The sequence below is a fragment of the Saccopteryx bilineata genome, chromosome 2 (genome assembly GCF_036850765.1).
Source record: "Saccopteryx bilineata isolate mSacBil1 chromosome 2, mSacBil1_pri_phased_curated, whole genome shotgun sequence".
Lineage (NCBI taxonomy): Eukaryota > Metazoa > Chordata > Mammalia > Chiroptera > Emballonuridae > Saccopteryx > Saccopteryx bilineata.
This window is the reverse complement of record NC_089491.1, coordinates 292544383-292572120: the sequence shown is the minus strand read 5'-3', so window position 1 is coordinate 292572120 and position 27738 is coordinate 292544383. Positions and strand designations below refer to the sequence as shown.

The 27738-nt window shown below is 37.6% G+C and overlaps 3 protein-coding genes across 8 annotated transcripts in view; 1 reads left to right on the top strand and 2 right to left on the bottom strand.

Annotated features, from left to right (window-relative positions):
- Window positions 1-294, bottom strand: part of SWT1 (SWT1 RNA endoribonuclease homolog) — a 79243-nt gene extending 78949 nt beyond the window's left edge. For all 4 annotated transcript variants that reach the window (XM_066261338.1, XM_066261332.1, XM_066261333.1 and 1 more), the window contains exon 1: window positions 76-294. In XM_066261338.1, coding sequence (XP_066117435.1) covers window positions 76-294 — 219 coding nt within the window. The remainder of the gene's footprint in view (window positions 1-75) is intronic.
- On the top strand, window positions 116-27323 carry TRMT1L (tRNA methyltransferase 1 like). Of its 3 annotated transcripts, XM_066261340.1 has the most exons (16): window positions 118-547; window positions 1861-2004; window positions 5058-5168; window positions 7177-7290; window positions 8234-8298; window positions 10848-10977; window positions 12564-12687; window positions 13158-13237; window positions 14878-15124; window positions 15529-15741; window positions 18018-18208; window positions 20875-20953; window positions 22832-22998; window positions 24418-24477; window positions 26719-26845; window positions 26948-27323. In XM_066261340.1, the coding sequence occupies exons 1-16, from the start codon at window positions 367-369 to the stop codon at window positions 27198-27200; spliced, it is 2286 nt and encodes a 761-aa protein (XP_066117437.1). In that variant the 5' UTR covers window positions 118-366; the 3' UTR covers window positions 27201-27323. The 3 variants fall into 3 exon arrangements, with proteins under 3 accessions (XP_066117438.1, XP_066117437.1, XP_066117439.1); XM_066261341.1 differs by lacking the exon at window positions 24418-24477 and having other exon boundaries at window positions 116-547; XM_066261342.1 differs by lacking the exon at window positions 1861-2004.
- The window catches only part of RNF2 (ring finger protein 2), a 52757-nt gene continuing 49527 nt past the window's right edge, over window positions 24509-27738 (bottom strand). The window contains exon 7 of the mRNA XM_066261346.1: window positions 24509-25714. Coding sequence (XP_066117443.1) covers window positions 25667-25714 — 48 coding nt within the window. The 3' untranslated portion in view covers window positions 24509-25666. The remainder of the gene's footprint in view (window positions 25715-27738) is intronic.

The window sequence follows — 27738 nt, the reverse complement described above, 5'->3', positions numbered from 1 at the left end:
GTATTGTAGTCTCGATTTGGCTGGGTTGTTGACGGCTGGAATGGAGACGCGCCGGGAGAAAGAGAACTCTCTTACTTCATTGGTCGCCGACCCTCCAGTTCGCTTCTGCGCAGTGTGTAGTGGCGTCGTAACGCCTCGGGGAACGGGAAGCGGCTGGGACTGCGAAACGCTGCCTCCGGCTTTTAATTTTTCCGCAGACTGGCGTCGGTCACTGGTTTTCCGTCTTTTGTCTATCGCACGCATCTCGCCCTTCCCACTTGGGTCCCCAGTCCTTGGATCCAGCCCTCTGGGCATTCACGCCAGTTCTCCGACCCCGCCGTGAGCCCCTCCTGGCCCCGGGTCGGGTCCGGCACGGAGGCGGTAACTATGGAGAATATGGCGGAGGAGGAGCTGCTGTCCCTGGAGGAGGAGGAGGAGGAGAAGGTGGTGGCCCAGGACTCGGCTCGAGTCCCAGCTCCGGCCTCGGCTCCAGCCCCAGCCCCTGCCCTGGCTCAGGCGCCGGTCCTGTCCCCGTCCCTAGCCTCTGCCCCTGACGAGGCGGAAAGCAGTAAGTGCAAGAGGTCCCGATCTTTCTACTGCAGGAGGAGCGAGAAAGTGCTTCTTGCTGGGGAGGCCCTTCTTCACTGGGACGGCTTTTATGGGAAAGGCAGGTTTAGGGGAGTGGGGGAGAAAAGGACTCGTGTAGCGCGGCAAACGGGCACATGATGGGAGAAGGCATGTCCGTAAACCTCGAGGACAGTGTGATGAAGGTTAAGGGGAGGCCAGGCGTGCCGCAAAATGAATTTGAGGGCTTCTTCGTGAAGGGGGTCTTTCTCGGGCACAAAAATAGGAAGTGCTAACTAATTTGGTAGCTTCCCTCAGCGCCGTCACTAAGTCCTTTAAAATGTGACAAAGTAACCGAGGCAACCGGTGTTGACCGTAGTAGATCCTAGCTGCCAAGATTTAGAAACCATTGCTCTCAACTAGCTTTTATGCCTCAACATACTCAGTGGGATGGGTTTTCTCATAACCGTATTTCATTTTCTATAGCAGCTTGCTTCCAAAAAGAATTTGGAGATGATTAGTTTAATAGTCTACTAAATTATGGTTGTCTTCCCTAAGACATAAATACCAACTGAGTTTTATACTTCGTCCCAGCAGAAGTCAACTGGTGAAAATTAATAGTCCATATTATTATTTGTGCTTGCGTGTTTTCCAAGTGGTGATTTATTGGACCACAGAGGACTTTAAAAGATCATTGAACAGTATTTTCTTAAGAATCTTAAATGTTAGGTATAAGAAAGTGTTTTTTAAAATTATTTTGTGATCCATAAATTGACCCTTAACAAAATATCTTTAAGTTATTATCTTTCTTATTTCTAGGCCAGTTTAATATTATAAAACTCTTGAGTGGTGAATTATTTTGCAATTTTAAAACAAGATGTAATTGTTATTGTAGATTTAAGGGTAGGGCTGATCATAGAAAAGACAAACTCAGGCAGGCCCTCATCATATGAGATCAGAGCTAGCAGGTATAAAATAAGGCCAGTGGTTTCTTCACCCACAGCTACAATGTGGGTAGAGGAGGTCCACTCTCCTGAGTATGTTATTCTCCCTACCTCACCTCTGTTTATATTAGACAGACATGGTTTAGCAGCTTTGGGACATGGCATGCTTTCTCTACCTTCTCACCATCAAGAATGTTAAGTTTGGAAAGTTATTCGTGTATTTTAAAATTTACAAATATGTAATTTGAAAAATGCAATGTTTGAGAAACATGAAAATGCATTACTGGGACAAATGTAACAATTGAGAAATCTGAAATATAATTATACATTAGAAATATATATACATTAATCTCTTTTTAAAAATTATTTCTAGATGGTCTAGTTAGTCCTTTGAAATCAGTCTTAACTAGGCAAGATGAAGATGGCGTATCTGAGATAGAATTGAAAATTGAGGAAAAAGTAACGGAAGTTGTAAAGAAATCTCCTAGCATTCTGGACTCATCTGATTTAATAAGAGGTTTGTCTCTTGACTTCTAATAGTATGTTGCAAAAAGATTGAGAAGATTTAAGTACAATGGACTGATATCTACTATCTTGAACCAGAAAGTGATTTCAGAGATTTACATAGGCATATCATGACTAGAAAGCCCGGCGGTCATACGAAATGACCGCTGTTCTAGATATTATAAATTGTAATTAAAATGATTTGTGCAAAGGTGTCTGCTAATTCAAACAGAATTACCCAGGGCAGGCGGCAAGGACGCCCCTTTGCTTACTGCCCCACGGGGTTTCCCCCTTCTACTTGCTTAATTGCTTAGAGTGCAATGAAGGAAACCACTGGCGGTACATTTCTTAAGAGCCACCTCTAGCTCAATAAATAAAGGTGATTTAAATAATAAAATGTTAATTCACATGTCAAAGATCTCTTTGTACACAACATTTCTTGTGTAGATCTTTCCATCATTTTTAAGCTCGCCTTGCAGAGGATCATCAATTATTTTTAATTTTACGTCCGTTCTTTCACGAACAGGCAACATAAAGTTGACCGTGTCCAAACGCAGGCTCAGGTAAAAAAATGCCAACATGCTTAAGCGTTTGGCCCTGAGACTTATTGATGGTCATAGCAAAGGCAAGTTTTACAGGAAATTGTCTATGTCTCAATTGAAACGGCAACCCTGTTTGAGATGGAGCCAAATCAATTCTTGGAATGACATGTATTTCACCTTTAGAGGAGCCAGTCAAAGACTTAGCTATTATGACATTATTTTTCAATTGGAGAACCTCTAGTCTTGTACCATTGCAAAGACCCCTTCTGGTGTTAAGATTTCTTAACAGCATAATAATTGCTCCAATCTTTAACTTCAATTTGTGAGGTGGCATGCCAGAAGGCGGGACTATCTGAATCCGTGGCAACTTCACCCCATTGGCTAATACAGTTACGCAAGCAACCAATAAGCTATTGGCGACGAACAGACACTTAAGCCGCATATAATAAAGAATCTTTAGACAAGTCTGTGGGAGTTCTCTTCAGTAGTGGACCACAGGATTTTCCATTTTCTCTTCTAACTTACCAGGCTCCTTTCTCTTATTTTGTACTAGTAATTAGAATGATTTCAAAAAGCACCTCTTTATATAGTACTATATATATTGTTTCACATATTACAGACCTTTGAACCATGCAAGCTCAAAGCCTTTATGATGACAAATTTGTTTTGCATATATGGATTCATTGCCTGAATTGTCTGACCTAGCAATTAAAATGGGGGGAAAAATTTAATGGAAAAAAAATTTTGCCTGCTTATAGGAATTTCATCTCATCTTTATTTGAACAATACCTGAGTTAGCCAATAACATGTTATATTCTCATTTTAAAATAAGGTAAAATAAATTTGAGGAGGAATGGCTGATGGTGCTAATTTGAATTCCAAAGTTAGAGACTCGTTGTACTAATGCATCCAAAAAGAATAATGATTTTTAGAAATTATTTAACAAACGTTAGTGCTTGTTGTGTGCAAGTTACTGCACTCGGCACTTAGCCATTGCAAAGATGAATTATGTATTTATATATCTAGCACCTGCCTTCTTACTGCTTATTGCGGTGGAGACAAACAAGGACACCAGCTATACGGAAAGGTAAACAAAGGACCTGGGAGTAAAGCTTGGAGGAATTAGGCACAACAGTAGGAGCATCAAGAATAAAATTTAAAAGACTCTAAATTGTACAATCTAATTATATAATGAATACTAGAGAGGTCGGTGGTTTATCCCCTCATCTCGTCTCATTGGGGGTCTTTTTCTAACAGTTGTCATTGCCTCGTTTTGTATATTCAGGCCCCCACTTTAAGTATGTGAATTGAAGGATGTGTAATATTTGAGAAACCTGAAAAGGTTACTGGGACTGGGTTTTGGCTTTTTACTTTTTCACATTTTTTTCCTTAGGCTTTCTTACTTGTATTCATTGTTTCACCTAACTTGTATTTATGATTTATATACATTCAGAATCCCTCCTGAGCTCCCAAAACAATTCAGCTGCCCACTGGACCAGTTGTACATCAAACACATCATACCATGTCAAAAACTAAATTCCCTTTTTCCCTTTCCTCTTCACCAAAAGTGTTTTCTTCTTCCTTTATTGGTTATTGGTACCATTATCTTCTACCATATAAACTTGAAATCTTAGAATCATTCTTGAATTTACTCTTCACCTTTACTTGACACCCACATTCCACGTTCTTTGCTTTTTCACCTCCTAGTCTTCTGTTCCTTTCCATTTGTCACTTCAATTATTGATCCTCGGTACTACAGCCAAAGATACACTCTGAAACACATTCAAATCCTATCATTCACTTCCTCAGAAACCTGCAAAGATTTAACATTGCCTAAAGAAGAAATCCAAACTAATTTACATAGACTTTTTGCTTTTTATGATCTGTACTACATTTTGGCTGCATATTTTTCTACCAACGCCATTCAGCTAGGTGTGGGACAGAAGGTGCTATATTTTTTTATACCACATGCCTTTGTTCATGAGGTTATATAAGTTTATAAGGCCAGCCACCAAATCTACTTACTGAATTCTGTCCATACCTTAAGTCTTAGGCAAATGCTACTTCCGTGAAGACGTTCTCAGTGGCACCTAGAATTAATTACCCCTTCCTCTGTATGCCCACATTATATTTACCCCAACTATTCATTTCATTCTGCATGGGTTATAATTAATAATTAATCTCTCCTACCTGATTGAAAGTTCTTTGAAGATAGGAAAACATGTTTTTTGTTTCTTCAGTGTTTTGTGCAAAGTAGAAACATTTTTTGTAGAATTATATTAAAGAATTAGATAAATTTTAAAACCATGAGGTTACACAAGTGTAATTTTTCCACCCACCTTTTTTGCATTTTGAGGCACACTTGTCATTTTATAAACTTGATCCAGCAGTATTCCCCATCTAGGTATTAGGATATTATGTGACAGGAAATAAAATGTAAAACTCTGGGAGGTGACAAATAAAAATGGAGCTGGAATATAGGTTGTTAAAGTGCAGTTTTCTAATTCTTAAATTTTTCTTCCAGAGAGACACATCTCAATTCAAAGGCAGCTTGCTGATCTAGAGAAATTAGCTTCTGTAACTGAAGGTGATTTGGACTCTGCTAGTTCATTGAACTCAGATAATCCTGATGCAGGTATTTTTTGAGGTTTTTTTGTTTGTTTGTTTTTCCTTAATTTCTAATGGTTTGTGGTCTTCCAACTCATAAAAAGTTTTCTAGGAATATTATTATACATCTCATTGAACCACAGCTGTAGTAAATAACTTTTATTCAGGAAACTGATAGTCATCCATCTGCAAAGGTGCTATGGGAATTATTTCACAACTTGGCTGTATCTGAATCTGTGGGAATTATTTCACAGTCTCTCGGACAGATAATTGTATTTGTATTCTGGGAGTTAGAAATTGCATTTGGCTATGAGTAACAAAAATTCCCAAAAAAAACATTGCCTTAGAATTAGATAATAGGGAGGCTGTATTCTGGCATGTAAAATGAGTGCCCATGAAGGCAGAGCTGGCACAGAGTTCCACAACACTGCCAGTGCCCCTGCCTTCTCTTCTGATTTGCCATTCTTCATGCTGGGATTCCATCCTTAGGATCACCTCAGTTTTTTTTAGTTAGGCCAAGTATTAGAAAATAAATTGTGTCTATACTTTCAGTGTGCTCTATATGAAAGATATCTGTGGCTTAAAATTTATTAAGTGAATTATTGATTATATTTTATTGCTTTAAATCTGAATTTAAGGTTTTAATCTTTTGTGCACTGTCCAAGTTTTTGAGGTATGTTTTTAATTAAATAAGACTTCCATAATCTTTTCAAGAATATGTTAATAAAGAAGGAATACTTTACAAAATCAGTAATAGGGTGCTGTCTCAGAATATCAATTATATTAAGTTCCTTCTACTGCTTTGAGTTGCTTCTTCCTTTTTTTTTTTTTTTTTTTTTGTATTTTTCCGAAGCTGGAAACGGGGAGAGACAGTCAGAAAGACTCCCACATGCACCTGACCAGGATCCACCCGGCACGCCCACCAGGGGCGAGGCTCTGCCCACCAGGGGGCGAGGCTCTGCCCCTGGGGGAGGGGGTCGCTCTGTAGCGACCAGAGCCACTCTAGCGCCTGGGGCCGGAGGCCAAGGAGCCATCCCCAGCATCAGGGCCATCTTTGCTCCAATGGAGCCTCGCTGTGGGAGGGGAAGAGAGAGACAGAGAGGAAGGAGAGGGGGAGGGGTGGAGAAGCAGATGGGCGCTTCTCCTGTGTGCCCTGGCCGGGAATCGAACCTGGGACCCCTGCACGCCAGGCCGACGCTCTACCACTGAGCCAACCGGTCAGGGCTGCTTCTTCCATTTTTGTAATGCCACATTAACTGTTTTTGTTGCCGCCAGAGTACAATACCACAACAGCTCTCTGCCCAACACCTGCCTTTCTGGAAGTGTGAAAACTGCTGCCTTTCCCCCCGTCCAAAATACAGAATGACTCTCTCTGCCATGCATATTGACTTGAGGAATATATAGATGATCACGTCCTTATCCTTTCTGTTCCCAGTAGCAACAAGGATATCAGCTAGCTACAGAGAGGGGAGTTTTAGGGTCAAAATAACTGCCCCTGTGCTAAAACAATTATTATTAACTACCAGCTGAGACAGGATGACTTTTCCCTAAAGTTAAGAAAGACATCAAGGGCAGGTGTGGCCAGGGGTCCCCTGTTATTTCTTTGTACCTGAATCTAAGCATTAATAGCTAGTATATGCCTGACCGGTGGTGGCGCAGTGGATAAAGAGTTGACCTGAGGGACTGAGGGACTGAGGGTCCTAGTTCAAAACCCCAAGGTCGCTGGCTTAAGGTCAGTTGTGCTGGCTTAAGTGCAGGATCATTGATACGATCCCAAAGTCACTGGCTTAAAGGCCAAAAGTCTCTGGCTTGAGCCTAAGGCTACTGGCTCGAGCAAGGAGTCACTGACTGGGCTTGAGCTCCCCAATCAAGGCATGTATGAGAAGCAATCAATAAAAAGAAAAACAACTGAAAAAAAAAGTACCAAGTTCATGCTTCTCATCTCCTCCCCACCACCACTTCCTGTCTCTCTCTTAAAAAAACAAAATAGATAGATAGTATATACTGTGCTTTACTGGTTCTTTTATCTCTTTCAGGAAACAAACAGGCTTGTCCATTGTGTCCTAAGGAAAGATTCAGATCTTGTAATAGCCATAAGCTTCGTCGGCACCTTCAAAATTTACACTGGAAAGTCTCAGTTGAATTTGAAGGTTAGTATTTTTGTACTTGCTACAAAATGATGTAAATGAAATTTTATTGTGAATTTAATCAAGTATTTTAAGTTTAAAATTATGAGGGATTCATACTCCTCTTTTAATGTGTTTATTAATAAAAGACCACATAGCTCTCTAGGCAGTAGCTGTATGTGACACAAGTAATTTAGTTTGGCAAGTATCTGTTAAGTGTCTATTCTATGCTGCAAGCTCAGCTTGACCCTGGGGGTTCGTTTTACTTACAGAACAGTGTCATAAATGAAAAGTTTGTGTAGCAGCAAATGTAGCATAAGGCAAAGAAAAGGAAGCCTAACAAAAAGTCAAGATGGCAGAGACTATGTGATAAATTTGATTTCCGAAGAAGCTAAGTGGCTAGTCCAAGATAGCACAGATAGTCTTGACAGAACCAGAATTCAAACCTGGATCTCCTATATTTGTTCTTACACTGTATCATGTATAGGAAGTAAATTAAGGCAATCTCATTTAAATCTTTTTTTTTTTTTTTTTTTGGCAGAGACAGAGAGAGTGAGAGAGAGGGACAGACAGGAAGGGAGAGAGATGAGAAACATCAGTTCTTCATTGCAATTTCTTAGTTGTTCATTGATTGATTTCTCATATCTGCCTTGACCGGGAGGCTACAGCAGACGGAGTGACCCCTTGCTCGAGCCAGCGACCTTGGGCTCAAGCTGGTGAGCTTTGCTCAAACCCCATGAGCGTGCATTCAAGCTGGCAACCTCAGGGTCTCGAACCTGGGTCCTCCGTGTCCTATTCCGAGGCTCTATCCACTGTGCCACTGCCTGGTCAAGCTCATTTAAATAAATTAATTGTGACATTACAAGCATAAGAATAATCCCAGTTATTATAAAATTAGCTAATAAGTTTAATGATAATTGAATATTTAGTAAATGATGATACAAAAATTAGCCATTCTTCATTCTAGGTTACAGGATGTGCATTTGTCATTTATCTTGTCGACCAGTGAAACCAAACATTATTGGAGAACAGGTAATGAGATGTTAGATATATTTTTAACTTTAAGCCCTCTTTAAAGAAAGTGCAGTTTTTACTTGCTTTAACTAAAATGTTCATATTTGCAATAAGATTTACTTTAAGATTTTGTATCTGAGTGCTTTCAGATTATCATATTAGGAAAAATATGAAATGTGTGAAAAAAAGAGTTGCTGTATTGAATATTTTAAACTTCTTTTTCCCCATTGATTTGAGAAAGAGAAAGGGGGGGGAGAAGCATCAACTCGTGGTTCCACTTAGTTGTGCACCCATTGATTGCTTCTTGTATGTGCCCTGACCCAGGCTACCTAGAACGAGTGACCCCAGGATTGAGCAGCAACCTTGGTGCTCTGGGACGACACTCTAGCCACTGCACCATAGGCCAGGGCTGAATTGTTTTTTATATAGTTTTAATTTTAGTCAGGTAAATTTCTATCTTTGTTCAAAAGGAAAATGAACTTATTTACTAATTTTAGAATGGAGAATTTAAATAAGTAATTTTTTTCTTTTAAAATAAATTTTGATTATGGAATAAGAGCCTTCAGTTTCTTGGATTTGGTAAATATCTTAGTATGTATTGATTCATTCTCATCATCCTCCATATGCTCTTTTTTGAATTTGTCAAAGGACAGAATATGAATCTTTCTGAGCTGTGGCCGGGTGGCTCAGTAAGTAAAGTATCGACTTGGTGTGCCTGAGGTTGCGGGTTTGACCCCCAGTCAGGGCACAGTCTGGAAACAATGAGTACACAATTTAAGTGAAACGAGTTCATGCTTCTTTCTCTTCCTCTTCCTCCCTCCCTTTTCTCTCTTTCCCTCTCTCAAATCAATAGAAATGGTTTATTTTGTTTTGTTTTGTTTTTTTGTATTTTTCTGAAGTTGGAAACGGGGGAGGCAGTCAGACAGACTCCCACATGCACCCAACCAGGATCCACCCAGTATGCCCAGCAGGGGGCGTTGCTCTGTTGCGACCAGAGCCATTCTAGCGCCTGAGGCAGAGAGCCATGGAGCCATCCTCAGTGCCCAGGCCAACTTTGCTCCAATGGAGCCTCGGCTGTGGAAGGGGAAGAGAGAGACAGAGAGGAAGGAGAGGGGAAGGGGTGGAGAAGCAGATGGGTGCTTCTCCCGTGTGCCCGGGCAGGGAATCGAACCTGGAACTCCTGCACGCCAGGCCAATGCTCTACCACTGAGCCAACCAGCCAGGGCCTGAGAAACGTTTTTTTTAAGATACGAAAAAGAAACTTTCTGAAATCTTTGATAACTTTTTTTTAAAAAGTATATACATTTATTTTTAGAATAGATTTGACCTTTGAGGAATAAAAATTATAAAATATTTTTAGTGACACTATCTTGAATACATATTAGCTTAATGAGTCTTCATTATTAGTTTTTCTTTTGGATCACTAAGAGGAGTAAAGTGCTGAGAAAAGAAACATTTCTAAAGCAGTAGTCAGGACAGTGCGCTTGGTCCATGAACCTTATCCAGGAATCCTATACACTGTTCTTGAATATTTTCTACTTGCTATATGATTCCAACTAAATAGGAGCTGGAAGCATCAAAAATAGGAAAGAGCCATTAGAGTAATCTTTTGGTTCTCAGTTATATGAGAAATTATAAAGTGAGAATTTTTAACGTGGAATTACAGACTTTTCATTATGTCTCTAGCATTTGGTGTGCTGGAACTAGCTTACATTTCCAGAAATCTTGAAAGCTGGTTATAAACGTGGTCATAATTAAAAATTGAATTATATAAACTTAAAAGTTAATAAATTATATTAAAAACAGAGGTAATGAATATTCAAAGCTCACTACATCCTAATTATTTACTTCATTTTTCTATTATCTGTGTTCTTACGGTATTTATATAATTAATATCTACATGGTAGCAATGCTGTCTTTTCCCATCTACAAATTTAGTGATGTCACATTGGTAGTTTGAAACCTGTCATAGTTGTAGCTTGAAATTCTACAGTATTTCTTCTTGAAATTATATTTTTATTATAGAAAGCTGCAAACTACAAATCAAGTCTTTATTTTCCTGGAGAGCCAGATAAACATCTACCAGCACACTGCTGCTAATAACCATTTTAAGTGCTGCTTATGGAAAAGAGGATACAGTTACTTGCTGATTAGAATGAATGGTAAAATTTAAGAAATTAACCAGAGGTCTCAAACTCGCGGGCCGCATGCGGCCCGCCGAACAATTTTGTGCAGCCCGCAGACTAATCCACGGGCTTACTTAATTTTATCCAAAATATTTTGAACTTCGTGGATTAGTCTGCGGGCCACACAAAATTGTTCGGCGGGCCGCGAGTTTGAGACCCCTTGTAGCCTATTGGAAAAATCTAAGAAATAAAAGATGTAGCCTGTGTAAATATAGGTAAGGAAGTAAAGATCCTTCAGTCACGTGGCAGAATTACTACTATTTTCTATACCATTAAACACAGGGCACATTAACATACGTAAATTTGCAACCTAAAATAAACTTCTATTTCCTTGTCTTTCTAACTTATTTATGTACTTAAATTAAATGATCTGTTTGATAGATATCCAGTAAAATGGGCGCCCATTATCATTGTATCATTTGTTCGGCAACAATTGCCAGACGGACTGATATGCTTGGGCATGTTAGGCGTCATGTGAATAAAGGAGAGACTAAATCCAAGTATATTGCTGGTAAGTTGAGCAATTTCTTTATCATGTTAATAAGTAAATCCTTAAATAATGCCACAGTTGTTTTTAGACATCAAGGAAATCAAAGATGGTGACTTAAGCAAATCACTTGTTTGACTACGAATCTATTACTTCAGGTTTCCTTTTCTTTCTATGAGGTTTCCAGTATTCATTTATCCTCAATTAACAGGTATATTTAATAAGTAGGTAGAAAAGAAGCAACTGATACTCAAGTAAATAGAGGTATCTTAATGAAAGATTATAGGATTGTATTACTAATGATGGTTTCTGCACCAATAACTGTTATACTTATTGAAAAACACTAGAAATAGGAAGTAAAATGACTTAAAGATCACTTATCCTGAGTGATATCTAGTTATAGTTACTACTGAGGCAGCCTTTCTCAAGAATTAAGAATTAAGCCCTCATCCCTTAAGGCATCCTGTATGTAATGAATCAATTTCTTTTTTATACATCTAGAACGTACTGTGTACCGTTCTTTTAAGAACTATAAAAAAAATAGTCACTGAAAGAACTTTCCATAGAGTTTAATTTTCTCATAGACTCTGGTTTGAGAAAGGCTGGTCCTGTAAGATACGTGATGTCACGTGGGTAGGTCTAGAAGAATATAGAACACAATGCTAGGAAAGGTACTATTTGGCAATGCGAGAAGAGAAATATGGTTGCCATTTGTTAACATTCTGATTGTAATGTAATCAATAAATTCAAATATAATCTGTTTTATTTCCCAACACACATTATGTCTCATTTCTTAAATATGTAAAGCATAGATACACAAATACATCAATATTTCATTTGGGTTTATAGCTAAGTCTAACATATATTTAATGTAAAATCTTTTTTCTCTTTATAGCTGTTTACATGTAATTTGTGAGTTAAATCAGTGGTTTTCAGCTGCTGTTCCCCGGACCAGTCTCAGTTTGTCATAAATTTTATGCTGGTCCACAAAAGATTTAACCACCCTGATGTTGTATGAAGATTATAATCTTCTGCATGAAATTTCTGGCAGACTGGTTGGTACCAGTCTGGTGGTTGGAAACCACTGATTTAAATCATAATTATGAGAAAGTGTTCTGAAACCTAACATCTTCAGGAAATAGTGATTCAGGTCATCCAGCCTGGCTAATGAAATGTAATAATGCAGAGATGCTACTTTTCTAACAATCATCCCACAATAACTAAGTATTTAGCAGCCAACGTGTGTAGACATAATAGAGTGGTGAGTAATAACAGTATTTGAGGATTTTGTGCTATCTTAGATTGATTTTTTTTAGTTGGGGGATGGCTTTTTTGCTTTTTTTGTTTGTTTGTTTTTAGGTTGATTGTTCTTAACTAGGTATCATGTATTGATATGCTAGACAGTTAGGATTTTAAATTGATAAACTTAATCTACTGAATTCTTAACTGAGTGCTACTCTTTCCCAGAGACAGTGCTGAATAGATCATTTTTTAACACCTACACAACTAATTACATTAACAAATTATTAAAAAGTTATTTTTTAAGTATACACTGTTTTAGATATTTAAAATTATTTTTTATTTACCTGGAAATCTTTTTTTCATCTTAGCTTCTGCTGCTAAACCACCTAATGAAATTTTAAAAGAGGCAGACACAGATGTTCAAGTTTGTCCTAACTATTCTGTACCTCAGAAAACAGATTCCTATTTTAATCCCAAAATGAAACTAAATCGGTAAGCTAAATTGAGAAAAGGGTTATGGGATGTTTCAAATCATTACTAATGTATCCTCTCTTAATCTTTATGTTCTAATATATTGAAATGTAAAACTAGGTACAGAGTGAAAATCATCTATTGTAGCATTTCCTCAGAATGATTGTTTTCTACAATACCAATTTCTTTCTCAGATTGTAAAGTAGACCTAACTTTATATACTTAATGAAACACTGTTTTAGTGGGTAGGTTTTGTTTATAAAACTTTCATTTGTTTATAAAATTATTATTCATAGTGAATGCTTGTTAATAGGACCCACTTAGATTCATAGTTTAATTTCACAAATTTTTAGTTCTCATACTGTTAAGTAGGGAATCTGTTATTAGTCATCTTTTTAAATAGGGACCCCAGTTCTCACTATGCTTAAATAAAATCTAATGATGAAGCCATGGTAGAGTAAAATTATTTCAGATTATTCTACTTTCTTTAGGCAGCTAATATTCTGTACTTTGGCTGCTCTGGCTGAGGAACGAAAACCCTTAGAATGTCTAGATGCCTTTGGAGCCACTGGTAAGTAGTGATTTGGAAGCTGACTTTATCAGATGTGTACAGTACCTTTTTTTAGAACATGCATGTGGATATTATAGCATATTTCAATTTAAAAAATTGAAGATCCCAGGTATTTTATTGTGTAAAAATTTCTAATATAGAAGAATGTAGAGCAGGGGTCCCCAAACTTTTTACACAGGGGGCCAGTTCACTGTCCCTCAAACCATTGGCGGGCCGGACTATAAAAAAAAACTATGAACAAATCCCTATGCACACTGCACATATCTTATTTTAAAGTAAATAAAACAAAACGGGAACAAATACAATATTTAAAATAAAGAACAAGTAAATTTAAATCAACAAACTGACCAGTATTTAAATGGGAACTATGCTCCTCTCACTGACCACCAATGAAAGAGGTGCCCCTTCCAGAAGTGCGGCAGGGGCCGGATAAATGGCCTCAGGGGGCTGCATGTGGCCCTCGGGCCGTAGTTTGGGGACCCCTGATGTAGAGACTATAATAAATGAATCCCTTTGTATTCGTCAGTCACTCCCCAAATATCAACTCATGTTCAGTCTTGTAACTATCCCACTCACTTTCCCTCATGGAATATTTTTTTCATTCCTTCACTTTCAGTCTGTGTCTGTCCTTACCTCTAAAGTTACTCTTTTGGCATAATATAAATAGATCTTCTTTTGTTTTTTAATTCATCCAGCCACTCTGTCTTCTGATTGGAGAATTGAGTTCATTTACATTTAAAGTAATTATGGCTAGAGGCATGTGCTTATTGTCATTTTGTTAATTGTTTACTAGTTGTTTTTGTAGTTCCTCTTTGTTCCTTTCACCATCTCTTGCTCTCTTCCTTTGTGGTTTGATGATTTTCTTTAGTTGCATACTTACTTTTCCTTTTTCTTTATCTTTTGTATATATACTGTAGGTTTGTTTTCTTGTTTGTTTACAGTTTGTTTTTAGAGAAGAGGGGATGGGGAAGAGAGAAAGAACTTGTGTGTGCCCTGACCAGGGATTGGAACGATCCTCAAACAAACTGAGCTACCCGGCCAGGGCTATACTATAGGTTTTTGCTTTGTGGTTACCATGAAGCTTACATATAACAACTTATATCTGTAACAATCTATTTTAAGTTGATAGCAACTTAAGTGTGATCCCATTATAAAGCTCAATATCATTCCTGCCCCCCAACTCCACTCTGGTTTTGATGTCACATTTTATATCTTTTTATCTTGTATATCCTTTAACTATTGTTATAATCATAGTTATTTTTACTGCTTTTGTCTTTTTAACATTCAAACTAGCTTCTTTTTTTTTCAAACTAGCTTTTTAAGTGATGACTCTACTACCTTTACTATGTAATTACTTTTCCAGTGAAATTTAATCTTTTATGTGTGTTCTTGTTACCAAAGATTTTATTTGAACAGGAATCATAGAAAAGTTTGTAAGAAGCATTAATGAGTTTTGTAAGAAATTTTTTTGTGATAACCTTTCTTCAGAGGCTTTGTAGTGAAATAGTAGAAAAATAATTACTTATGAAAATAATTCAGATTTTGAAATAATTTATTTATAAAATTCTATATTACTATACTATTTTTGTTTTTTAATTATTACAATTTAAAAACTTAATTTTCTTCCCATTTCTCTTAAGGGATAATGGGGTTACAATGGGCAAAACATCTTGGAAATGCAGTCAAGGTCACAATTAATGACTTGAATGAAAATTCTGTGACATTGATTCAGGAAAACTGCCATTTAAACAAGTTGAAAGTAGTGGTGGACAGTAAGGAAGAAGAAGAGAGTGAGGATATTCTTGAAGGAGAGGAAAAGCTTGGTAATATTGAAGTGACCAAAATGGATGCCAATGTTCTGATGCATTTGAGATCTTTTGATTTTATGTAAGTGAAAAAGATTTGCTGTCACTTTCTAAACTGACCTGGATGTTTTTTGGGGGGAGTTAAAAATTAAGACAGTTTGCTGTTGCTTTTTATTTATTTCAGCTAATGCAATTTTGGGTTTTTGTTTGTTTTGTTTTTAGCATTGGCCCAAGGAATACAATAAAAACATTTTCCAGCATCTGAAATAAAATGGCTGAGCATGACAATTTTCCTCTAAGCCTGACTGACTTTTACACAGCTAACATAGCATATGATCATTTTATTACTTTAAAAACAGAATTATGTATTTAAAATAGATTTGTAAAGTACTTTAGAACTCATGAAATTTTTTTAGAAATAATGATCATTGTATAATTTTTAGTTACTGATTATTTTAAATTTGTCTGTATTCTTTCTAATTTTAGACACCTAGACCCTTTTGGAACGTCAGTGAACTACCTAGATTCTGCATTCAGAAATATAAGGAACCTTGGCATAGTATCAGTGACTTCTACAGATATCAGTTCTCTGTATGCCAAGGCCCAGCATGTTGCCCGGCGTCACTATGGCTGTAACATCGTCCGAACTGAGTATTACAAGGAACTAGCAGCCAGAATTGTTGTAGCTGCAGTGGCAAGGTACCAAATTGCCAACAGTGTACCTAGTACGTTTGGGTATATGATAAAAACAGATTCAAAGAAGTGCTTATCTGGCCCTGGCCAGTGGCTCAGTAGATGGAGTGTCAGCCCAGTGGATGGACGTCCCAGGTTTGATTCTCAGTCAGGGCACACAGGAGAAGCAACCATCTGCTTCTGGCCCCCTCCTCCTCCCCTTTCTCTCCCTTTTCCCCTTCCGCATCCAGTAGCTTGATTGGTTCACATGTGGCCCTGGGTGCTGTGCATAGCTCCATTGGAGCACATCAGTCTCAGATGCTAAAAATAGCTCAGTACTGGAGCATGGTCCCCAGATGGGTTGCCGGTGGAATCAAGTCAGAGTGCATGTGAGAGTCTGCCTCACTATCTCCCTTCCTTTTACCTAAGACAAAAAAGAGAAGTGCTTATCTTATTTTTTTAAATATGCACAAAACTGTATATTCCATATCTGTAATCTTGATTTATTTGGTAATCTTATGTTGTATCTTTTAGAATTTGATTTAAAAGCTTGTGACTAAAATGACAGTTCTCCAATTAAAAATGTTTTAAAAAAATTTAATGTAGTAAGAAAAAGATAAAAATGAAAGTTAATTTTAAATTAGTTATTTCAACAACGTAGCATCGAGAAGATAGCATCATAAAAAAGGAAGACAAAGATTGTTTTTAGATTTAAAAACAGTCATTGCTTTATGTTCATTTAGTCTCCTTTATGTAAATAAATAGTTTGTAAAATGAAATGATGGCTTATTAACTTGGTTCTGCAAAATATTACAAAAAAACTTCTCTCATAAGGATTTCTAAACAATTGAGTTTTTTCTGAGTACCCCGTTTATTCAGAATATTATGCTAGAAGAATAATATAATAATGTAAGTGGAGGATATAAATAATGGGTGATCAGGCAGGTCACTCACTGGCCTCAACTAATTCATGTGGTTTAGATTAAAATTCCTGTCTAAGCCTAAGTAATGAGGCTTCATAGACCTTAAAGGTTATTCCTCATCAAAAATTCTGATATTAGATTTATACATGCCAAGGACCTACTTAAACATGTTTATAACACTAATAAATTCAAGTCCATACTTAAAAGCTGTTTAGTGTGTAAATGCATAGGGAAAACTAAGTACATAAATGGTGTATAAATAGAATTTAATCCAAAAGTCTGTAAAATTACTAGTGGCAAGGACTTGGCTTATTCACTTTTCACTGAGTATTCAGCAGCGAGCTTACTACCCTACAGACAGTTTGTGCTTGGAAGAAGCTTTTATAGGAAAAATAGATAAAAAAGAAGAAAGGTGGCAGTGATGACAAAGTGAGACTGAAAACCAGAGAGGATATCATAAGGGAAAATGTCAAGTTACTGAAGACCCCAGCAAGCAGCCTTTATTTTCTGGGTTTCAATTTGTGTAAAAGCTATAATAATCTTTTTGTTTGTTTGTTTTTGTTTTTGTTTTTTTGTATTTTTCTGAAGCCAGAAACGAGGAAAGACAGACTCCCGCATGCGCCCGACCGGGATCCACCCGGCACACCCACCAGGGGCGAAGCTCTGCCCACCAGGGGGCGATGCTCTGCACCTCCGGGGCGTCGCTTTGCTGCGACCAGAGCCAGTCTAGCGCCTGGGGCAGAGGCCAAGGAGCCATCCCCAGCACCCGGGACATCTTTGCTCCAATGGAGCCTTGGCTGCGGGAGGGGAAGAGAGAGACAGAGAGGAAGGAGGGGGGGAGGTGGAGAAGCAAATGGGCGCTTCTCCTATGTGGCCTGGCCGGGAATTGAACCCGGGTCCCCCGCACGCCAGGCCGACGCTCTACCGCTGAGCCAACCGGCCAGGGCCTATAATAATCTTTTAAAAGCACTGCTACTGCCTGACCAGGCAGTGGAACAGTGGATAGAGCATTAGCCTGGGACATTGAGGACCCGGATTCGAAACCCTGAGGTCGCTGGCTTGAGCTAGGAGTCACTGGCTCAGCTGCAGCTCCCCAGTCAAGGCACATATGAGAAAGCAATCTGGAAAACTAAGGTGCCGCACTATGAGCTTATGCTTCTCATCTCTCTCCCTTCCTGTCTGTCTGTCCTTGTCTGTCCCCCTCCCCCTCTCTCTATCTCGCAAAAATGAAAAATAAAAGCACCGCTACTAAGAATTGAGTTTTCCTTATTTTCCCTTCACCTACCCATAGTTTATTGTCCAGGTTAGTATTGTCAATATAATGTCAAACTAAGAAAAATGATAAGCACACAAAATAACATACAAAAATGTTTTTTCCAGAGCTGCAGCTCGATGTAACAAAGGCATAGAAGTACTGTTTGCGGTGGCTCTGGAACATTTTGTCTTGGTTGTTGTGAGAGTTTTGCGGGGGCCTACTTCTGCAGATGAAACAGCCAAGAAGATTCAGTATCTGATCCATTGTCAATGGTGTGAAGAGAGGATTTTTCAGAAGGATGGTAATATGGTAGAAGGTAATTCAAGTTTCTTTTGACTGGGTATTGTGTTTATGTATAAGCCTCCAATGAATAAGCCTTTATCACATCCCTAATTATACATATTGTCCTTTGATTTTAAAGATGACAGTGCTAACTTTATTTCCTATACTGGATTTCCTTTCATCAACAGACAAGACATTCGTGTGAGTTTATTAAAGTTATTACTCATGCTCTACAATTTACGCTCTCTAGCCATGCCCTCCTCTATTGAAACATCTAGAAATAACTTAGTTTCCACTGTCACTAATTTTAAGAACATAAGTCAGATCACCTCTTTGTCTAGGCTGTTCAAATCATTAATTTTATAAAAATAACCTTCATGCTTCTGGCTGAATATAAAAGCCATTAGTTATAAAAATTCATTCGGTAAACATTTTCTGAGCCTCTACTATATGCCAGGCCTGGGGACCAAGGACAAAGATGTGGCTTAGGCCCTAATAAAGCTGTTTCTGTTTTCACCTTTCTAGGATATAGAAACAGTTACCTATTGTTTTATTAGGTTCTTAGCATTTTTTAATATGGATTTTTGTGATTCTTTATATATTAACTTTAACCCTTGCAATATGAGTTGCAGATATTCTCATTTTGTCACTTGTTTATAAATCGGTTTTTTAATCTTTGATGCAGTTTATCATTGTCACCGTTAAAGTTAAGAGAGTGTGTTCTGGATTTTGTGTGTAGTTAGAAGGAGCTTTCCTACTCAAGGTAGGTTACATTTACTGAATGATCCACCTCTTCAGGATCTGAGAATACTGCCTCTTAGACTGAAGTGCCACATGCATTGGAATTGTTTCTAGATTTTTTGTTATGCTCGTGGTTGGATGTCTTAATACACCTCTACCACAGTATCCTGAATACAGATTTCTAGTGTTAGTATTTGTTGTAGTGGTTTTCAGCTGTGGACTGGTGCCAGTCCACCAGAAATGCCGGCCTGTTTGGCAGTACCACCCGATACCTATCTTCAGAGACAGTCAATATATTCAATTCTCAGGGCAGCGTCCCAGAGGGCCAGCTTGCTTGCTCCTGTGTTGTTAACCCATCTACTCACTCCAGTCATAGGCTTCTCCTTTCCCTAGCCTGCAAAATCAGTTCCCCTTGTGTATCTGATTTTCACTTCTAAAATTTTATTGACATTTCTCATCGTCTTTTTGTTACCCCCTCTCCCTTTTTATTTATACTTGGAGATTTGATTGTACTCTGTTGCTCTCATCTTAATAATGCTTTAACAGAGCAGCGATAAAGTATGTGCTCAATTCATTGCATTTAAGTAGAAGTCTCTAAGTATTTTTTAATTCCTCATTTGAAATTGCCTTTATATCTTTTATACCAATGACATGGGAATACTAGTTTTCTTTCTTTATCCTTTCAATTTTTTGCTACTGGTGACTTGAAATGATAGTCCTGACCCCCTAGAGAGGGAATTTGCTGATGCTGACCCAGCACTGAGAAATTCTAGGCAAGGGGCCTGGAAAGAGATGTAGATTTGTATGATGGGAGCATTTTGCTAAGCACATCAAGAAACTAATACAAATTCATGTGCATGCATGTGGTAAGTGGGTGTAACTGACAGAACTATAAATGTAAATCACCCTCATTTGGATAATACTGCCTATAGTATTTATAATTTAGTTATTTAATGGTTTCAGGGAAGACTTCTTGAGTATATCCATATAATGTTTGAGGAACAAAACTAATAGATGATAACCACACCTTCCTTTAAGTCTTAGAGATAAATAATACTAAAAAGTAGGCCTAGGAAAAACAGTGACAGAAGCCTTTAAGTAAATCTAAAATAAGATCTCACACTGTGTATTATACCATTTTATTGCATTGACTAATGGTGATATCAGATAGCAATAAACTACAGACCTGGGTCCCTACCATCATACCACTGGGTTGTGGTTATGTCTAGGACTGATTGAAAGAGAAAGTGGATGATTCACCCAGGAATAGCCCAAGGAAATTACTTGGAGAGAGTCTGATTTAAAATGACTATTCTGGACCTTAAGTGAACTGAAAAAATTTACTAGAATATTGCTCCATTTTGGAAACTAAATACCTCCCCATTTCTTTGAGATTGTATCAGGCCTCGTTGCTGTTCTTCTAGCTTACATTTTGGGGTCTAGGGGAATAATCTTTATTTTTCTTCCCAACTGCAGAAGAGTTAATGTGTGGGAAATATAATTTTGATAGGATGACAGTTTTATTTTTATGGGTATATATATTTGTCAAAATTCGTCAGCCTTTTCACATTAAATGTGTACATTTTATTTTGTGTAAATCATACCCCAATCAGTTGATCCTGAAATACAGATATTTTGTGGACTTTTTAAGACTTTCTCCTACTTAAATTATTTCATGTTGTAACTAAAAGTTATGCCTCTAATAGGCAATTGGACATGGATGTCTACCATCTGTTTTAAGCTTTAATCCTCTGATCTGTGTAATACTTAAGATTTTAACAATACCTACTTCAGAGAGTTGTAAGGATTAAAATTTTTAAATGCATAAAAATACTTAGCACAATACCTGGCACATAGTAGATTCTCAGTATATAACAGCTGCAGATTATTATTAATGTAACAGTTACTGCTGTGTACACTGTCATTTCTGCTTTGATTTCTCTTTTTATCTTTTCACAGAAAACCCGTATAGACAGCTGCCCTGTAACTGTCATGGAAGCATGCCTGGAAAGACAGCAATAGAACTTGGACCTCTATGGTATGTGTGCCAAAGCATAATATAATCAGAATTGACTTATGTATTGATTTGGTTGCTGACTTTTAGTGACATGATGACAAATTTTGATTGAATTTTTTTAAGTCTAGGCAAATATGATTCTTCTACCCTATGAAGCTGAGGCGTTTTCTGTCTTCAGATTTTTTTAATACCATTATTATCCCAAGTCTGTGACAATGCTAAGAGGCAGTGGAATTAAAGAGAAGCCTGGCTGATCTGCAAACTAGATAATTCATTTCTGAATAGTAAGAATGAGGCTTTTTTTAGTTGATAGAAATCTAAGATGTGATTGTAAAAAGTGATCACAATAACTTTTCATGGAAGAATCAACTAATATAAAAGGTCTTTCAGGAATTAATTTTAAGGGCATATGAAAGTAAATGTCTTCTGTTTTAGGTAAAGTTGTTTAGATGGGACTCAGCTGCAAATTTTTAATGGATGTGTGTTTTCGCATTGTTGACGAGATTCCTAATAACACTGGGACAAGAATCAGTGCAGATTTCTGCCTCATTAATTTACAAGGTCAAGGTTTAGCCACCTACTAAAGCTAGTATGTTTGTGCTGGTGCCCCTTTTTAAATCTTTATCCCATGTTAATACTCCTAGATTAAGAATGATCTAGCCAGCCTTCTGGTACTTACCCATCATCTTCTACGTGTTGATCCTGCTCACTGACCTCAGAACTGGGTAATAAATTATTCTTAACAGGCTGCTAGATCCAGAAGAAAGATCTCCTAGTCCAAATCCCTCATTTTACAGATGAGAAATTATGGCACCGGGTTTCTAAGTGCTGGCTAAAACTGACCTCCAAGATTTAGCAGCTCAGGCAAGGCAAAAACTCAGGTTTTCTCTGTCCCAGGACTAAGTTCTAACCATGCCTTGTGATTCCCTCACTCAGCCGTAGGCATGTCTTTACTGTCATTCAGAATCCCTGCCCCTTTCCCCAACTCCAGTTCAACTTCTACAAACTCGCTGGCATCTCTGTGTTTCAACTAAATTATTTCTAAATTCCTTTTTAGTAAGTTTTACGTTGATCACTCATTTAACACTTTAAAGTCATTTACCCTTCCACATGTATTTGTTTGTTAACCCTGATAATAGCTACCATTCATTAAGGATATACTGTGTTCTGGAGATTTTATGTGTTCCATCTCATTTCATTCCCATAAGTGTGTGAGAGTTTTTAGTTTCCATTTTATGATGAGGAATATGAGACACAAAAGCAATAATTATTGAAGATTACATAGCTAGTAAGTAGTGGGCCCAGGTTTGGAATCCAGGTTTATCTGACTCAGAATTTCATATTCTGTGCACTACATCTCTGATTCTCAAATTGAATGGAAAACATATCAGAGTCACTCATGGGCCATTTTTAAACTTGTCACCACCACCACATGTAATTCTCATCAACCTTTACCATAAACACGTGGAATTAAGATTTACTGTTACTGATAGGAATATGCATTGTGAAAACCTCTGCATTACATTATGTCCCTGTCTCCATTTTATAGGCTTTTATAGGGTAAAAAAAAAACACATTGTATTTTACATTTTATGCTTTGGTATATTTTCCACACCTGTGTCCCACAGGGCTATATGCCTTGTGAGGGTTCAGTAAATTCTTGTTGATTTAACTGAATGAAATTTCCTTTACTAATCCCACTAGTTTAGAGAACTGACATGATAAAAATGACTGGAGAAACAGAAAATAATCCATTTTAAATTAAATCATGAATTCTTTTTAATTTCAGTATTTAATCTATTGTATGTATCTTAGTTGTGATTAAACTATGGAGATTTTTTTAAGGCTTTATAATATTTCACTCAAACCCAGTTCTTTATATTTTGTGTTTTTTTTTAGGTCAAGTTCCCTTTTCAATACTGGATTTCTCAAAAGAATGCTATTTGAGTCTTTTCGTCATGGTTTAGATGACATTCAGACCCTAATAAAGACACTAATCTTTGAGTCAGAGTGTACTCCTCAAAGCCAGTTTTCAATTCATGTCCCTTCAAATCTCAGCAAGCAAGGTAACTAATTGAACACTAGCTTCTAGCTTACAAATCGATCATCAGTACTCTTCTTTTTAATTTTTATTTGATGTTATGAAAAGCAATATAATTATGTTTTTAAATTGATTTTGAGAGAGACAGGAAAGGGGGGGAAGATGAGAAGCATCAACTTGTATTGTAGTTGCTTCACTTTAGTTGTTCATTGACTGCTTCTCGTATATGCCTTAACTGGGGTCAAACAGAACCAGTGGCCCCTTACTCAGTGACCTTGGGCTCAAAACGAGCCCACGCTCAAGCTGGCGATCTTGGGAACCAGGAACCTCAGCATTTAAGGTCAGCACTCTATCCACTGACCACTACCAGTCATGCAGAAGTAGTATGCCTTAGGCTGCCTCTAATGAGTCTCATTATAATCTGGTTATCTTTTTTTAATTGCTTGGTTTTCTTTCTTTTTTTTTTTCTTTTAAACAGAGAAAGAGAAAGGGTCAGTTAGAGACAGACAAACAGGAAGAGAGGAAGGGAAAGAGATGAGAAGTATCAATCCTTTGTTGTGGCCCCTTAGTTCATTGAAGGCTTTCTCATATGTGCCTTGACCAGGGGGCTCCAGCAGAGTGAGTAACCCAGCCAGCAACCATGGGTCATTGTCTGTGATCCCACACAGGACGGCAACTTTGGGGTTTCAAACCTGGGTCCTCAGTCACAGTCCAACACTGTCCACTGTGCCACCACCTGGTCAAGCTGTATAGTTATCTTAAGGTTTATATACAGGACCTGAAATAATGATTTTATTATGGTAAAAGTATGTATATTTTAAATTTTAGATTAGCATGGCCGGGTGGCTCAGTGGATGAAGCACTTACCCAGCGTGCTAGGGATCACGGTTTGACCCCTGGCCAGGGCACAAAAGAGAAGCAACCAATGAGTGCCCAACTAAATAGAACAATTAAGTGAAACAAATTGATGCTTCTCCTCCTCCTCCCTTCCTGTCAAGTCAATGGAAAAACTGGAAAAAACTTTTTTTAGTAAATTAAAAATAGTAAAAGTCTATTGTGGTTTTATTACCCTATAATTGCTTTCCAGAAAGAGATCTTAGGGAGTTCTGAGTAGTGTGGCCAAAATTGTCAGTACTATCCATTAAGACACAGAAACTAAGATTCACGTTATCACTGAGTTTTTTTCTCCTGCTTTTTCTTTAGTATAGAGTTTTGTTGTTTTTGGCCATTGACCGAAGGGTAGAGCTATCAGACATCCTAGCATTACTCCTGTCGTGAGAAGCAGCAGCTGTTATAGATGGTTAAACGTGTAATCCTTGCCCTGTTTTGGCACATGATCTATTATATATTCATAATAGTGTGGACATCATTTAGTAAGCTTTTATTTGAATTGTTACTTAATAGCATTTTGTAAAATAGTTTGTGATTCCCATTTGTTTTTTAGAAGAACATGTATTTATTAAAACTACAGATGATACCACAACAGATAATTATATTGCACAAGGTATGTATTGTATATATATATATATGTATGTATATATGTATGTATCAGTTCACAAAGGCAGATAGAAGAGTAGGAAAAGATTTCTTTGGTAGCCTATTCAGAGTACATTTTTATCATACTGACAGCATAATTATACTAACACTTGTTTATGTGGTATTTGCATAATTCAAATTTTCTATTAACATGTCTGTACTCTGTTCACATTTCTAATATATGATGATCCCTTTGAAAGAACTAAAATCTTGAAGAACCATGTGAACCAAAGTAAGATCAAATTGTTCAATTAAATTATTTTTTTAAATGTCTTAACTAGATTTAATACATTTTAATGTTTCTTATTTTTAATTTGTGTAAATTTTATTTTTCTAACTTTCTCATCAGCATATATGATGTGTAAGCACTTCCATTGATTAACCAGAAGACCTCTTCTCTAGCTATAAGATTTTATGATATGGATTTTCTTAATTTGGTGCATACTTTAAAATATGGTTGTATTAGGCATTGCAAATTCGTATCAAAAGGATGTTAAGGTTCATGTAGGTGTCTAATATCTAAAGTTTTGTTTTGCTTTTTAAAAGAAAACTTTAGATTCTAAATGTGTTTTGAATACAGGTAAAAGAAAAAAAGAGTAATATGGTTGAAAGAGCAGCAAATTATAATTAGATGTAATCTTGTATTGGTTGGTCAGCATCTTAGTGTTGCTCTTCAAAGATAAGAAAACTTCAATTCCTGTTTATAACATGGTTTAAAAAGTGCTGTATGCTTTCCTCTGTACACTCGAACAGTCATGTTCATTTGGCATCTTCAGCTAATATGCTAATATTCAGATCACTTTAAAATGACTTACTCTATTTAATTTCTTTTTTTCCCCCCTATTTATTTATTTATTTATTTATTTACAGAGACAAAGAGTGAGTCAGAGAGAGGGTTAGACAGGGACAGACAGACAGGAACGGAGAGAGATGAGAAGCATCAATCATTAGTTTTTCATTGCGCGTTGCAACACCTTAGTTGTTCATTGATTGCTTTCTCATTCGTGCCTTGACCGCAGGCCTTCAGCAGACCAGGTAACCCCTTGCTGGAGCCAGCGACCTTGGGTTCAAGCTGGTGGGCTTTTGCTCAAACCAGATGAGCCCGCACTCAAGTTGGCAACCTCGGGGTCTCGAACCTGGGTCTTCTGCATCCCAGTTCAATGCTCTATCCACTGCGCCACCGCCTGGTCAGGCCTATTTAGTTTCTGTTGGAAGTAAAAAAAAAAAGGCAGTATAGTGTATAGTATATGTAATAAGCATTAGCTTTAAAAGCTTCATTCTACTTTTCGTGTTGTATAAACTTAGCCAGGTTTTGTGTTCATTGAAGACCTACTTATCAAAGATTGGCATTCGCTAGAGTACAAGTGTAAAAACAGAAGAACGTTATCCCTCGGAATTCAGAATATAATCCAGGAGAAAAGATTTACACACATCAAAGATCTACAGCCCTGGCCGGTTGGCTCAGCGGTAGAGCGTCGGCCTAGCGTGCGGAGGACCCGGGTTCGATTCCCGGCCAGGGCACATAGGAGAAGCGCCCATTTGCTTCTCCACCCCTCCGCCGCGCCTTCCTCTCTGTCTCTCTCTTCCCCTCCCGCAGCCAAGGCTCCATTGGAGCAAAGATGGCCCGGGCGCTGGGGATGGCTCTGTGGCCTCTGCCCCAGGCGCTAGAGTGGCTCTGGTCGCAACATGGCGACACCCAGGAGGGTCGCAACATGGCGACGCCCAGGATGGGCAGAGCATCGCCCCCTGGTGGGCGTGCTGGGTGGATCCCGGTTGGGCGCATGCGGGAGTCTGTCTGACTGTCTCTCCCTGTTTCCAGCTTCAGAAAAATGCAAAAAAAAAAAAAAACAAAAAAAAACTACATACGTGAACCAGTAAAAAAAAAAAAAAATGACAGAACTTAAACTCTAAATAGTACAAGATTGGCAGTAATAACGTCTGTGGTTGGCCTAGAATTCATAAGTAGTTTTCTATAGTGAAAATAAGAGTGGAGGCTTGAAACTGAAGAAGGCAGGAAGTAAGTTCTGACTCAACAGTTAAATATTAAAATTACATAGTAAATGATAGTGAAAATAAGAATCTCTTATTCTTACAATGTGTTAAGAATTAAGATTGGATAGGTTGAAATGGTGTCAGATGGCATAGTTATAAAAGTACTTGGCTTGTAGTGCTTAATTGAATGTCAACATTGTATGTATATGTGTTTCAGGAAAGAGAAAAGGTGGTGAAACAATCACAAATTTAGCCAAGAAGCAAAAGACTGATGTCAGTACTGAACATCCTCCCTTTTATTACAACATCCACAGACACAGCATAAAAGGGATGAATATGCCAAAGTAAGACAGCCAGTGAATGGCAACGTGTATATTTTATATTTTAATGACATTGTGATTTAAATAAAAATGCAACCTCATTTGTTTTTCCTTCCCTTGTTACAGGTTAAAAAAGTTTCTGTGCTACCTTTCTCAAGCAGGCTTTCGAGTAAGCCGAACTCATTTTGACCCCATGGGCGTTCGTACAGATGCACCTCTGACACAGTTTAAATCTATCCTTTTAAAATACAGCACCCCCACCTACACTGGAGGACAGGCCGAGGGCCACATCCAGTCACCACCAGAAGATCCGGTAGCCGACAGGGTTGAAATGGCAGGGAATGACAAGGCAGACACAAGCAGTTGCAGAAGATGGTAAATGTACAATAGTTTATTCTTAGACATCTGTGTAGATGGCCTAATAGTTCTCTATACCAACTGTAGTTCCTTTTTTATTCTTTCAATTCAGAGGTGTAAAAATAAACAGTGCTGTTTAAAATTAGCAGTTTCTAACTTAATTGGTTTGGGAGCTATGCTTTCCAAGTTTTTTTATTTTAAAGAAAAACTTAAAATTTTTAAACATTTCATATGAAGCCAAGTTTATGACTGAGATCACTCTACTACTGTTTAATAACTCAGAAGATTTTCACATGCAGAGTGTTTGGGATTTTATATATGTCATGGAAGCCACTCTTTACTATTCTTAATCACATCTCTGTTTAAATGGACACTATTGAATAGAACAGGAAGAGCAATGTCCTTTTAGGTCACTAGTGTATTTCACAATTACAATGTTAAAATATATTCCTGATTTTAGAAAACCAGACCTTTCCCCACACTGATCTTTTTAATTTCTAGCTTTTGAGAAATTCAATACTTGCCTGAAATAGAAATATATTTTTCTTCTAAGTTTAAGG